General features: G+C 35.0%; 1 protein-coding gene across 1 annotated transcript in view; it reads left to right on the top strand.

Moving 5' to 3' along the window:
• Barc (RRM1_TatSF1_like and RRM2_TatSF1_like domain-containing protein barc) overlaps positions 1-13,828 on the top strand; it is a 107,679-nt gene extending 93,851 nt beyond the window's left edge. The window contains exons 5-7 of the mRNA XM_076421331.1: positions 5,693-5,879; positions 12,993-13,129; positions 13,381-13,828. Of these exons, the coding sequence (XP_076277446.1) occupies positions 5,693-5,879; positions 12,993-13,129; positions 13,381-13,477 (421 nt within the window). The 3' untranslated portion in view covers positions 13,478-13,828. The remainder of the gene's footprint in view (positions 1-5,692; positions 5,880-12,992; positions 13,130-13,380) is intronic.
• Positions 13,829-14,976: the final 1,148 nt, after the last annotated feature.

Raw genomic sequence — 14,976 nt, 5'->3', positions numbered from 1 at the left:
TGAGGCTTCAAGCTTGAAAATGAGTTCAAGCATACTTATCTAACTTCCTTTTTTAATGAAAGTGTCACAGTTGAAATATGAACAATTTGTCGAGAATGGGAAATTTAGTATACTTTTTGGATCCACTGTATGTATGTTTTTCTTTGGTTATTAACAAAACGTCTCACTCAATAAATAGCGAGAAAAGAAAGAAAGGGAAATGGCTTCCACATATGGCAAGTTGTCAGTGCTGCATCGTAAATCTATCTGAAGAATGTCCTTCCAGCGACAGAGATTTATTGCGCGTATGTGGTACACACGTTGCACGGTGTACCATGGCTGTCCATTTATCAGTATACATAATCTTATGCGATACAAAATTATCGTATTTAATAACCTGCCCGCAGGAACATGCTCAATAAACCTCGCGCAGTGGCGTTTTATCGATTTATCTTTCGAATCTGTGGCGGTAACGGTGCAGGAACTTTATCGGAGCGACGCGCCGCGGCTGTTTAGCCATTGGTATCGTTGTCGATTTCACACCCTGTTAATTACGGTACGAATCACTAATTATTAATTGAGTCTCGGTACGGGAAGCATTCGAATCGCCAATGACACGCCCCATCATCTTAATTAATATTATCTGGTAGATGGCTCGTCTAGCTTAACAGATTGATAGGATGAAATCAACGATTAATTATCCTCGTAGGCAATGGTAATGAAGCATAATTTTTCATTCCCAACGATCCTTGATTTATTGATCCGAACGAGGTGGCAATTACCACCGAGATTGAGATGTGGAAATAGAGAGTGACGTTCTATTGAGCATAGCTGATTTATATCTGTCTGAAAATTCGGAGAGGTGTGCATGTGTGTACATGTGCAGTTTGCAGATGAGAATATTTAAAAAATATTATGCATATTTTTCTCTGAACGAAATTAGAACAGAGGAAAAAGTTATACTGTTTTTGCAGGCAATATAATGGTGTCTGAAATTTTTGAACCCTCATTCCACGAACTGAATCTGTTTCTCGGTGTCAAACTGATACGGTGGTTAATCGATGAAATAACAAGGTAAATAGTAGTTATTTCTCAATGTTTTTTATTCAAATTGACTAGTTAACATTTACATCTTAGGTTTTTCGGGTATGTACTTCGCATTAAAAAATAAAAGTCACGAAGTTTCGGGTAAATTTACCTAGAAATAACAGAACAATATAACTTATTTCGGGCAAACTGTGTCAAATTGACACGCGGGACCGATGAGGGTTAAAAGCGTGTACCAAAACGAATTTATTCGTATACGAGAGAATGACCGCCAAGGTCACACAAGGTCAAAAAGGACTTGACATATTTTTTCACTTTGAGACGACCTAGATCTTTAATAATGTGAAAGTAAACGTTTCTAATTCTCAACTTGTGTCTTCATAATAAGAACTGTGAAGCGGACAATAGACTTTTCGGAAAACTAGTTAGGTATGCAGGTGAGTAGATGACCCATATAATGAATACACAATATGTAACAAGAGAGCTGTAGAATCAGTCGAATCTACCGAGTATCTCACTAAATGAATTGAAAAACGACTTGATGAACCGATGCACGTACCAGAGGATATGCGGACAGCTACATAGTTGACGATACATATGTGAATAGCCAAGTAACTGTATAAATCGACAGATCGTCAGATGAATAATCAGCATCGTTGATTGGGCAAACGTCTACGTAGTTGGCTGGAATGATAGGAAAGCGTTTGAACCAATTCGGTACAAAGTTCTAGACAGTTAGACAGGTGGGGTAAATGTACCTATTACTGCAAATGTACATTTTATTACAGTATTTTCTCCCAACGAGATTAAAACACGTAAAAATAAATATTTTTCCCTGTATAAATTTGTACATTTCAATGAGATTGTATTCTCGTTGGCGCGACAAACAAAATTGTCAAGCGTTCTCATATTTTTATAATTTCCGGATTGGAAAATAAAAATAAATTTTTAAATAAATTTTTAAAAAATACCACGTTTTTAAAATGGACTAAAAAGTATAACATTTCTAGTCCGTTTTTTAAACATATTTTAAAAAAAATGTATTTTTATTTAAATTATTTTATACTTTTTAGTCCGTTTTAAAAACGTGGTATTTTTTAAAAATTTATTTTTATTTAAATAATTATTTTCTGCTTTTTAGTCTTGTGTGTGTGAAATTTTTCAATCGATTTTGTACATTTTGATGAGATTATAACAGAGACATGTAGTAAATTTCAGACGGTATTGCGACTCCGTCCGCGTTATATCGAAAACAAACGCCATGCTAAAATGTCGAAGCTAAAGGTTAACAAACATTATAGCTAAAGAGTAAACAAACATTATAGTATAATAACACGTAGTAACTTTTTAAACACCGCACGGAGCTCGAACGCAAATTGAGCTCCTTCGGTGCGAAGCAGGACAGTGGAGTGGGATTGAATCAATGTGGGAACGCGTAGTGGAGTAGGGAGCGCTGTCGCGCAGGGTGGGAATCGCTGAACGCGATCACGTACTACCGAGCGTCGCGCGGGGAGGTGTAACGGTTAAATTTAATAGTTCATATCTCTTAAACGCATAGGCTTTTAAAAAAATTTTTTTAATATTGCATTCTCATCCAGTTCTGAGCTATGTTTAAAATTTCAAGTCTCTAGCTTATCGGGAAGTGAGTTTAAAATCAATTGCAAAATTTGTACCGAACAGACAAACAGACAGACAAGAAAGCGAGCTAATAAAAACGTGGTAAAAAACATTCTTCATAAAAGGTCAAAATAAGACCATTTTTCTTCCCTCTCGGTCACCAAAGTACTGTTGTACATATGATTGTACATGTTTTATACATATAGCTTTAAATTGCATAGGGGAGTTTTATTATACAATAAGAATATAGAACGAAACATCTCTTGTATTTTTAGTAAACAAATTAAGCCCTCAGCATTATGTACATTAAAGTGAAGGAGGAGCTCATTACTGCGACACAAAAATCAATAGGAATGTCCCTAATACTGCTTGCAACTACGATGAGAAACGAGCTTCACGTCAGCCTAACGTTTCATGTTCCATAAAATGCTTACACATATTATTTGATGGTAAATTAGAAATAATACTAATAATAATAAAGTACGATCGAAGCATGATATACCGGAATATGACGCGGGTACCGTTACCCTAGATAAATAAATAGATATGGTAGAAGAAAGACAAATGGTTCGTTCGCGTTAAATAAAAACATTCAGATACCGGAAATACGAATGGAGGCAGGCTCGAACGCACGGAGATGCGAAGTGAGAGATAACATTTCTGTATTGTTCGTGACGGAAGCTTTATTTTGCCGAACTGCAAAAAAGGTTGAACGGTCCGGTTGGAATGCGTTCCCGAACAAATGTGTTAAGACTTCCCACAATGCCAGAACTCGTTGGGAGTCTACCACACACGATGCCGCGAAATTTTACGCTTCATTTAATCGGCCAGGCAAACTGAGCCGCGCACTTACGAGGGAATAAAGCGAGATCTATGCTCGCGATACAAGCTTCGAAAGACATTGATCCTTCAACGCTTTATTCCCGCGTGATCCATTCTGCTTGGATTTATCGGCGGTGTACTAGTTACAATGAAGACAAGTGCTTAACGCAGCACTTAATATTTTACCGGGTTTAATGGATCATGGAATTTCCGCATTTAGGGCTTGCTTGAATATTAATCCATGCGTGATGGTATTTGGAGGATCCTATCTCTTGGAAATTTTGGATACGCTGCGTTCGGAATTATGTGATTTTAAGAGGATTTTCTTTGCGGAGTTTATTTTCTAAAGAAAACTTGGGGAAATGATGAATAATCAAACGCTGTGTTTTACATTTCACCATTTAGTGTCTAGATCTTAATAGATTATATTTTTTTTTATAAAATAATATGGAAATGCTTTAAAATAGATGTGAACGTTTTAATTGACAGGTTGGTTGTTGCCTACGAGAATATAAAACTTAGCAACATAATCCTAATTTCGGTAATAAAAGGATGTTTCAGGATTTTGAAGCCAATAACTGTAAAATTTTATTACGTGACGGATAATGTTCCCTGAAATTAGTTAAACGCGTATTTGCAATGTTTCATAAAATTCTACTTAACTATAATTTATGCAAGTGGTTCTGATAATTTGATCACCACTGTGTATTGTTATCGAGAACGCCGCTCTACCAGTCATAAAATAAATATCTATTAAGAAATAACATAGTTTTATCAGCACATACTACTTTGGGGAAGAAGTCAGTAAACAAGCAATAAGTAACAAATGGTTTTGTTTCACCCATCGAAAGGTAAATTATTGATTATGAAATTAATGAAATGGCTCGGAATTTCTAAATACAGAATGAGTCATTAAAATCATTATCGAAAATGAAGATGATAAAACGATAACGAGAATCGCTTTACAAACAGGTTCGCCTCTGACGCCATCCCCGTTTATGATCGTAGATCATCAACGATTATTAAGTGGCATACTATATGTCTGTTGTCATAGCGTTGTAATCGAAGTCATAATGCATTAATTGACATTCAATAGCATGCCATTTAAGTAACATTAGTGTTTGTAGTTACAAACCAGGTATTATTAGATTTATTGTGTGGACACAATACACATGCGCCTTGTAGGCACTTGATCCAATATAATCAACCTCTTTCATTACTGTCATAAGATAAGTACATTGTACACCCACCTAATTTGGACACCATGCAATTTATTTTATCCACTATTCTATCGTTAATTGGTCGTTAATTATTTCTATTTATTTTCCTCAACACTACGTAAATATCGTGATATTATCGATCGTTGGATCATCTTTGCCTTGCATATTAGGATAAACTGTACTATTGCTGGCACTGCAGTAGTTATTGGAACTTCTGATTTAAACAGCAAATGTTAAGAATTCCTGGTATAGAAAAATCATTTTACGAATGAAAGTTAAGCTCGTTTAAACATTTCAAAAAAAGATAAAAAGATTTTTACTACGATTTTGGCTTAGGGTGCCAGTCATTGTACAATTTACCTACATGCCAGTAATAAAAGCATAAATAAAATATGAAAATATATTATAAAAAAAGTATAAAAGGCCCATTTAGCATTTGTAGGTTTACAAGGCCAATTAGAAAATATTTTCTACTTGAAACCTAATCTTTCTTTGGCATTTCTTTTTATTATTTGGAATTTCATTTACATTTGTATATTTATGATACTTCTTCATTTCTCGTTCGCTTCTAATTGCGTTACACGTCAATTACAGTTGTAACAATATTAATATGTGAACTATTTCATCAATCTCGTAACTGATACGTATCATCAAATTCCATTGTATTAACTTCTGTTCTGCTTTCCAAATTGTAATATCCAAACATGCCGAAACATTGTTTTCAGTACGAACGCAGTTCGATATAATGAACCGCTGATTTGTCAAATTGATTAACTCCATAAATTAAAAAGTAGAGAAGATTAGTGAAATAGTGTAGTTTTTTAAAATATTTTTTTCATTCAGCAATACTAAGCCCAACTATTTAAAAAAATATATTAATACATAGAAAGAGTTAAGGATTCCTTGACAGTGAAATGTAAAATAATACTCGAAAGGTGGTTAATTGTTTTGGCCTAAATTGGCTCATATTGAATATTTGATTTTCCATCGTTATATGTTTATTACAGATTGTTCGATTGGAGACCAGAACGTCCGCTGGGCGAACCACTCAAACATGAAAGAGTGGTAATTATTAAAAACCTATTCTCACCGGCGGATTTCGACAAGGAGGTCGCATTGCTATTGGAATATCAACAGGATATCAGGTCCGAGTGCCTAAAATGTGGAGATGTCCGAAAAGTTGTTGTTTACGACGTGAGTATAGAATAAAGTTAACCTTTTTTATCGGTTCTCTCCGAAAGAAACACGAAAAGAACGTCCATCAAAAGTACGTACCGAATACCGAAGCTTCTCTACAAGAAATAGTGACAATGCTGAATGTAGGGGAAGTTTTCCAAGTACCGGACATTTAAAGTTTCTGTAAAATATACAGGGTGTTCCAAAAATGTATTTCCTTGAAAAGCGTGATTTCTAAGGTCATTTGAAATAACTTTTTCGTTTACGAAAATAAATCCGGGGCTTTGTTGAGGAATTATCGGCCCGCTCAGCACCACCTGTCGCCGAGTCGTCTGCAGTAACCGTGCTCTGATTGGCCCGCGTTTTTCGTTAATAAGTCGTTAACAACACCACAGAAAACATTCTCGCAAAGGAAAAATTTACTTGATATGAGTTCAGGAATCACCCCTTTCAAGGAAGTACATTTTTGGGACACCTTATATAAAATTATACATGTCTTTCATCCCTTTCTTCTGCATTAGAAGATTTCGTCTGCGTAAGTATCCGATTGAATAAGCAAATAATTAGAAGAGACATATTTATTTAACATGCAGCTTCGAACCTTCACTTACAATTTTAAAGAAACAAATTATGTTTAATAATGTTATGTATTAGAACCCTTTCCAGAATATAAATGAAAAAGTCAAATGATAGTGTGCTAGTTTGATTTCACAATACATAATATCATATACTTCATAATTTTATTGAATGAATAATATGGAAATTAAAATGTTTGCATTTTAATACTCTGCGAATGGCAGAGAATGAACAGAAAATCTAAACAGTACGAAATGACAAGGACTTTGTGCGAGTAATTCCTGCGAAAATGAAATTTTCACTCGGTGGGCAATTAGATATGCTCCTTGCTTATAAAGAAACTTCCTTCGCGCCATATGTTTCAGCGAACATTTTAAAATTTAAAAGACTCTGGGAGCTTTAATGCACCCAGCATCTCAACATCGCGCGAAAGAGTGCATTGCTATAGCAACGATGTCGGCGTGTTTGAAATAATTCACATTAATTCTCAGATTAGTTCACGACGATCGAATTGAACGTGAAGCCTTGCATTCGCAGAAGCGATGCTGTGAGAATTAAAACCATTCTGTGCCATGTATTTATATTCCCTACCATTAGCATGTTTCATTTTGTGCTATAAATATCCGCGTGTAATCCAGTGCAACAAGTAATGCATAACGCTGTGCTTGTATCAAAGAAACACTGCAGCATGTGCTGCAATCAATCCGGAAATGATAAGAAATATATTTTCGAAGTTTGACGATTGCAGCGTGGCATTTAGGCAAGTAGGCTTGTTGCTGCACTATTTTGCACTTCAGTTCAATGACCGTGCTGGAGGCAGAGTCGCCAGATGAGGGAGAATTGAGGGGAAAAAGTTACCCTCAAAGGTGAGGAAAAGCGTCGTAGAAGGGGAAGGTAGAGGGGGCCACAAGTCTCCGGACGTGATAAGGGCAAGGGGTTAATCATCATAGCTACATACAGTGAAAATTTAGATTATTGGCATCACAATACGAAAAATATTCAGCATGTGGCAAAGTAAACATCAGTACTTCATAGAAAAATAATCAAAGTGTCAAAAATAATGCAACAGCTTTTTAAATTCTCGGACTATTTTCACTGTTTTGGTAAAATAATGGTATTCCATAAAATGTGGTGGGAAGGATAAATCAATGTTTTAGTGTAGTAATACAAATTCTTACATTCTATGTGAAACGTTAGCTGGTCTGATCCATGCGACAGATAAAAATTTTAAGACGATCCAGTCTAAAACTTTGCTACTAACGTCCAACATTCTAAACGTTACTTCAATCCATTTAATACATAAACATTTCAAGACAATATTTGCAGTAGTTTCGGAAAAAACAGCTCGTAACACTTTGCATAGGAGTCATAGGACACAGTACATTCTAACCATTTGGCACTTCAATAAATTTTAATTGTTGCAAGACTTTGTGTACGACAAAAATCGAAGAGGTCTCTAAGGTTTTGACCTTATTCGTCCAGCCCTAATATACAGACGGCTAAACGTAACGAGCAGAGCACATTAGGGTCGCTCGTTATCTCTGTTCCGCGTGCCCCGTTTTGCATAGATTATGATTGCATCGTTGACGAGTTTTGACATACCAGTGCTACATGAATATGAATTCTCGCGTATGTAGAGCACGCGTGTCTACGGAAGGGTCTTCTTTACTTACAAAGTAGAAAACCTTGTTTCTCTTATTAAGCGGGTTTGCGTGTTCCCTCGAAATGAACAGCGTAAACAATATAACTTTATTCTTGTGCATTAATATTAACAGCGAGACGGCACTGTGTCGGGAATAAATGAATAAATATGCTGATTCTCACATTGCTTATCTGTGAAGGTCGTATTCACGTACATTGCATAAAATGAATCAGTTATAACTGCATTAATGTGTGTTAACACAGATATACAGGATGACCCAAAAATGTTCTTTGAAGCAAGTTTTTTCTTGGCGAAAATGTTCTCCGCGGCTTTGTTGAGGACTTATTCACGAAAAACGAGAACCAATCAAAGCGAGGGTAGAACAGACGGATTCCGGCTCGGCCAATGTCAACGCCAAGCTTAACGCGAACCATCGTAGCCCCACTCTCATTGTGTGGTCTGCATTTTTCGTTAATAACTTCTTAACAAAGTGACAGAGAACGTTTTCACAAAGGAAAAAGTTACTTCAAATAAGCTCAGGAATCATCCCTGTCAAGGAAGTACAACATGTTTGGGACATCCAAGATTAAAATTAGTGTTTTATTAAATGAATAGTGAAAGTTTTATAGATTTCTGTTCGAATTTGTTGGTTCTATCCCTTATTGATGAAAGAGGAACAGAAACGAGGAACATTTTTAGTAAACTACTTTGTTACACACAAGGAGTAGTAATTAAGCAGTACTTTTACTTTGGCAAATGGTTATAATTTCTCACATCATGATACAGTACTCAATGTACCTATTTATATTTCCATTAAAATATGATGTAGACCCGTCTCTCAATTTACGCGGTACATTTTTACATTTGTTTTACGCGGCAAATTTATCTTAATTTACGCGACAAATTTACCTCAATTTACGCGGAAAGGAAGGAAAACATTAGTAGTGTGGCCTCTGGAACCTTATCAAGTTTACCGATTCAATTTACACGTTTTTTTATTCGCGTAAATCAAATCCACGTGGAACGTATATTTGCGTAAATTGAGGGACGGGTGTATATTTAAAATACAGTATAACGGTGTCCGATTTTATGCATCGAATTGTGAAAGTATTAACAGCGTTTATCCTTGCTATATTATTTCTAATTCTGAATATGATAGTATTTCAAATATTTAATCTCGGATTGATGATGTGAGTGTGTCTTTATGAATAATATTTGTTTACATTAAATCACTCAATAACAATAATTCACTGAATAATTTCTGTTTTTCAACATTTTTATAACATATTTATTTTACAGACGCAATTCAAATTATTAATCTTGAGAAAGATCCAAACCGGGATCGAAACGTTGATTATGTTTGACTAAATTAGCAAAATTGCTTTGTTCGTGACAAAAGATCGAACCGTAGCGCCGAAAACATTTAAAGATTTATTTAATCTCTGAATTATACTCATCATGGTATAGTGCTGTTTGGTAGGCCAACATTATATGTATGTCTACGGCTGTATAATTATTGTAATAGAAAGTTGTACACATGTATATGTACACCCGGCCATGGAAGTTATTAAGCCCGGTATAACAATTTAACAATGTGGTTTATGGTGACGTAGAAGCCAACTTTGTGCTCACATATTGATTTATTAACTTATGATTGGAGAATAATTAGTTCGTATTGTGGAATTATAGAATTATATGTATAGAAATTTTAATACAGAATGAAATACGTGTTTACTAAAAATTATTGTTTCATAAAAACAAAATTGTTTTGAAAGTATTATTCTTAGAACTAATTTTTCATTGTTTTTTTCAAATCCTTTTTGCATACCACTTTCAAGAAACTAAAAATTAAGGTACATACTAGTTCACCAATATTTATATTTAACTAATACTAACTTTTATAAATAATTATAATATTATGATTATAAATAATAAAATCCACGGGGACGTTATTATTCATAATGGGACAAATGGATTCTCTACGAATATCTAATTGATCCCAGTCTATTTCACTCGTCTAATTAAAGCAAAGTTTTAATTGATAGAAACCATTGTACATACTGCCCAATCATTGCTAGAAAGTTTGAGACATATTGCTAGTTAATATTCCATTATACACTATTCAATTTAAATTTCAAATTAATATTGATTCGTGTGATTGCCTGTTTGAAACATGTAGTTTAGAAATTTCAGGGTTTTGAAATATCTTTTTCCAGCTAATTTTGTTTGACCACATTTTATATAATTTTATTCGCTACGTACGTATACGAAATGTTCGAGATCAATAAAATAATAAACTCCGTTTAGTCGTATTAGTTTTAAAAGAAGTATCGATCACACGACTCTTCATACTTCTAGCAGCGTTAATACGGCCTGCCAACTTAATAATGAGTGGACTTCTTAATTGGTTCAGGGAGTTACTGAAGAGTTTAACGAATTTATAACTTTTTAAATCAATCCCCATAAATTTCTTTGAAGGAATGTACCTAAATTGTGAATAAAAAATGACTCTCCTTTTCATAATTACGTACAGTAATTTTACATACATTAGTATGTACAAATAGTATTTTTTCTAATACATTTGTTTATTATATTTACTATTGTATGCATAGACGCTAATAAAATTTGACCACCCACTATGATTGTAAATATAATACATTTTTCATTATTTATTATTTGAAGGTAAAGTACGACCCAATGACCTTTGACTACTAAAATTGAAGTTGAAATTCATTCCAGTGTAGATATACTTTGCACTACTTATTTATTACTTTTTTATACTTATTATTTAGATATATGACATGCCCGGAGAGTGTTCTTCAACATTCAATATTAAAGTTAAATATGAAACTGATCTGCAATAAACTGCACACAAAATACCTTTCGTGTTAGCACAGACAAAGAAGAAATTTAGATGGCTGCCTTTAGGCTACCGAATGAAATTTAGAGGAAGTTCGAAAGTTCATTTTAAAAATGCGCTTCGGCTGAAAATTGTAGAAGGATCGAAGGTATATGGGGCCAGCAGGAACAAGTTGCTCCAGAACGGCGATCACAAAGAACTCGCTGGAAGGTCCTCCTCGGGCCGACGCAAATAAACTTTCGAAAGGGGATGACCTAACCCCATAAATTCGCAACGAGACACTCCCAGTCGGCGCTTCTCAACCGTGAATCCATTCAATGTCAAAGTGAATTCCGTCGTCTACCGGTGCGGCCGGTTGTTCGCCGCTAGACTCACTGCCATGCCAGCACGGCGCAGCGGCCGCGAAAAACGCCAGCATCGAGATCAAAAGCGATGCCGCGCGCGAAAGGAAATTCGCATGGCAGCCAATTTGCCGTAAGCGCCGCGATCACATTTTCCCGAGTGTTTCCACGGGATCCGTGCAAAAGGGTCCGAATCCTCTAACACAATGACAAGGGCCAGAATTATTGGCAAAAAAATCAGTCGGTTCAGAAGGTTCGTCCATGGCCTCGGCTCTCTCAACTGTTTCACATCTCTGACTTCATTGGGATTCAGGAAATTTGCTTTATACTCCTCGGTTCTACTAGTTCACAGCTCGTTTTATTTTTATTCTCTCATGAATTCGAAATCTGTTTGGCGTCAATCGTAGTGGGGGAAATTTCTGGTTGTTGGTTTTGGAATTGTTAATTGTATACACGACAATTTATAATATAATATTTTTAGATCAAGTTTCACTTTTTGTATTGTGCATAAAAATATACAGTGGATCCAAAACGAAATCTCGAAAAAGATTTGCTCCTCATTTTCGTTTCATAAAACAGTGAAATAAAATCGTAGGATTTTTAAGGGATATTTGTAAATAGCAAATCTTGTTTAACAAATGTTACGCACTTGAAAGTAACATGCAAAACGTAACTGCGGATTTGATGCAGTTATGACAAAAATGGATTGGTCAATGACAAAACGGTAAAGACATTAGAAGAATTAAATTAACTTCTGGTTCTTACAATTGACTTGGGTAATTTTTTTATTTTGCATGAAGGTCCGCAGTCTAGTAACTCAGCATAGTAACTGGTAACAATTGTCACATTACATGTGAAAATCCGATACAATTTTCAGTCTGTTTTTTCATGTGAAAAAATACTCTTACGGATTGTATAACCAGACGGGTCACGTAATGTTTATTATACATATCACGTAATACGAGCAACATAAAATCAGAAGCAAAATGGTTGGTTTAGTACCATTGGCAACTCACTAAAAGAACAGAATATTATGTCGGTCGGGATCAGGCAGTAAAATGAATGTTGGAACCGAAGTCTCGTAAATTGTGGTTTAAGCTGAGACCTGAAAAGTGTTATGGAGAACTGTAAACGACATAAACAGCTTTAGATCGTAAAAAGGAAGGAGGACCGGCGGCTGCGTCGCATAACAAAGCGCGAGTAATGAAAGTGAAAAGACATCCATCTCACGAGCTATTGTTTAATTATGCACCTTATGGGTCCCGTTGTAAGAATAAAGCGAGGGGTAACTAAATCAACAATTGGTGCAAATGAAATTCTAAAAAGAGACTCTGAACACACTAAAAATTGAAAAATAGAAACATAAACTAAATCTTTAGTATTATCCTAACACACACACACACACACACACACAAGTTTCTCCTATGAAAAATTATATTTAGAATTGCAATAAACATTTCTTACAAAGAGTCAGCTGTAAGTCAACTGTAAGTTCGAAAATTGACCTACAATTATGTTTCCTATTTAAAAAATATTAAAATGTTTCTTTTTCACTTCCGGAGCATTCATGTGTAGGAAATTGCATAGCATAAGGAAGAAATGGTATGAATAATTTTTTGTGCAACATTTATGAATGAAAATATTGTAGAAAGAAGAAATCCGTCGTATCGACTGCTTCTGAAAATTCAAACTCGAATATTTTCTGCTTGCAGAGACATCCTGAAGGAGTTGCACAAGTGACATTCCGAGAACCAGCGGAAGCTCAGGCTTGCGTGCAATTGTTGAACGGCCGCTGGTTTAGCCAGAGAAAAATATCAGCTGAAATCTGGGATGGAAAAACGAAATACAAGTAAGTTATCGACTGCCTTCTCTCCTTACCGGCTCATGTTCATACTTAGCCGATGCTTAACCGGTCGTCGATAAATTATTTTCCTTCTATATCGGCGTTATTTATTCGAAATCCTGTTTTAACAACAGTGAAACAATTTATTGTTCTCAAAAAACAATGTGTCCTCTAAACTTTTGTAGATATTACTCTTCGTTATCGCATAAAATCTGAGAAAGTGACTAATCTTAATATATTATTTTACTCTTCTTCAGAATCTTGGAAACTGACGCAGAAATTGAAGCCCGAATTGCTAAATGGGATGAATATCTGGGCGGAGAAGACGAAAAGCAAAAAGGAGAATCGGAATAGAAGGGAAAGTAACAACGAAAACAAGGAGAGGAAAAGCTGAAAACAAAGCCGGTCGGAAACAGAGAGACAAACCAACCGACAGAAAATGTAAAAATGCCTGAAACAACGCCGACAAATACCGAGACCTCGGGTCGGACAACCAAATAAAATTACAGCAATTAAAAGAACAAAAGAAAATACGTTTGAACAACCGTAACGGAGAGTAACGATGGCGATCACAATTAGAAGTATTTTTTCTAGATTACAAGGTACTGATTTGTGTCTCTTGTTGATCATACCAATACTGTGGCATTAGTTACATTGTAACACTGTCGTTGCTCGATCAGAATAAAAAAATGACCTTGCTTGTAATCTCTGATTTAATTATTTTCCTAGGAAACGCTGCGTTTTCAGAAATAATGTTAGTTTCAGCACATTTGTTCATCGAAAGTTAAGAACAAGTGGAGGTAAGTCGCGTATTTTATATTTTGCACCAGCCGCTTTTTTATCAATTAGAATTGTTTTTATTATCAGCATCAATATATGTAAACTAATCTATTTGAACAGCACTTCTTTTTATTACAACAAATTTTTAATAAATTTAGTCCTCGAGATCTTGCCTGCTATGACACATCATTCAATCGACTCATTAAACTGCGAAAAATTGGAAGTTTCTAATATGTTTATTTTAAAATGATAACAAAGATTTTCATTTGGTATGAATAATTCTTCAATAGGGTAAATATGGATTTTATATTAATATTAAAACAAACTGACTGCGTTTACTTTAATGTATATTTTATTTATTAAAATAAGGAAAGAAAGGGTGAATATTTCCTTTGGAGTATCGCCGACAGTATGTATGTATATTACGTTACTTTATTATTTAATAAGTGAACAAAATATCACTGATTAAATTAGTATCTTGTGAATATTTAACACAAATGTTCGTTAACATTTCACTGAAGAGTGGAAAACAATAGAAAAGGTTTTATTATTATAAACTATAAACTATGTTTAATGTATACCTTTAGAGAATTGTAAAACGATTCTTTAAAATAATTACGATGACAGATCATTTTTTTTTATATCTCGATAGAGATTTTGATATTCCTAATAATTTTCAGAATATGGTTAAAAATAAGAAGAAGCTTACTGACCTATAAGGACTGTTCTCACTTTTAAGAAATGGAAGGTAGTGGGAGGAAAAGATTTCTGGACCATTGTGTTGAAATACTTTCTGTTTTCTGTTAGTTAATTTTCATGTACGATTTTATTTTGTTTCTTTCATGCGTCAAAAACGAAGATCAGGTTCGAAACCTTTGTTTCTCGAGCACAGTTCATAAACGCGATATAATTTTCGTATAGCCGCAGTATTCCCTGGCGACACGGAATTCTTTTCGTTTCCAAGGGTTTTCATCGTAGATTCGAACCGGTCTTTCCCATCGGCAGCCGTGCAGCAGCCCTTGGTCGTTGCGCGGTTCGGCACAGAAGAAGAGCCGGCGGAATCGCGTTTTTTG

Source organism: Lasioglossum baleicum, chromosome 4 (assembly GCF_051020765.1).
Source record: "Lasioglossum baleicum chromosome 4, iyLasBale1, whole genome shotgun sequence".
NCBI classification, from domain to species: domain Eukaryota; kingdom Metazoa; phylum Arthropoda; class Insecta; order Hymenoptera; family Halictidae; genus Lasioglossum; species Lasioglossum baleicum.
The sequence above is the reverse complement of the archived record's forward strand: the minus strand, read 5'-3'. Positions and strand labels throughout refer to the sequence as shown.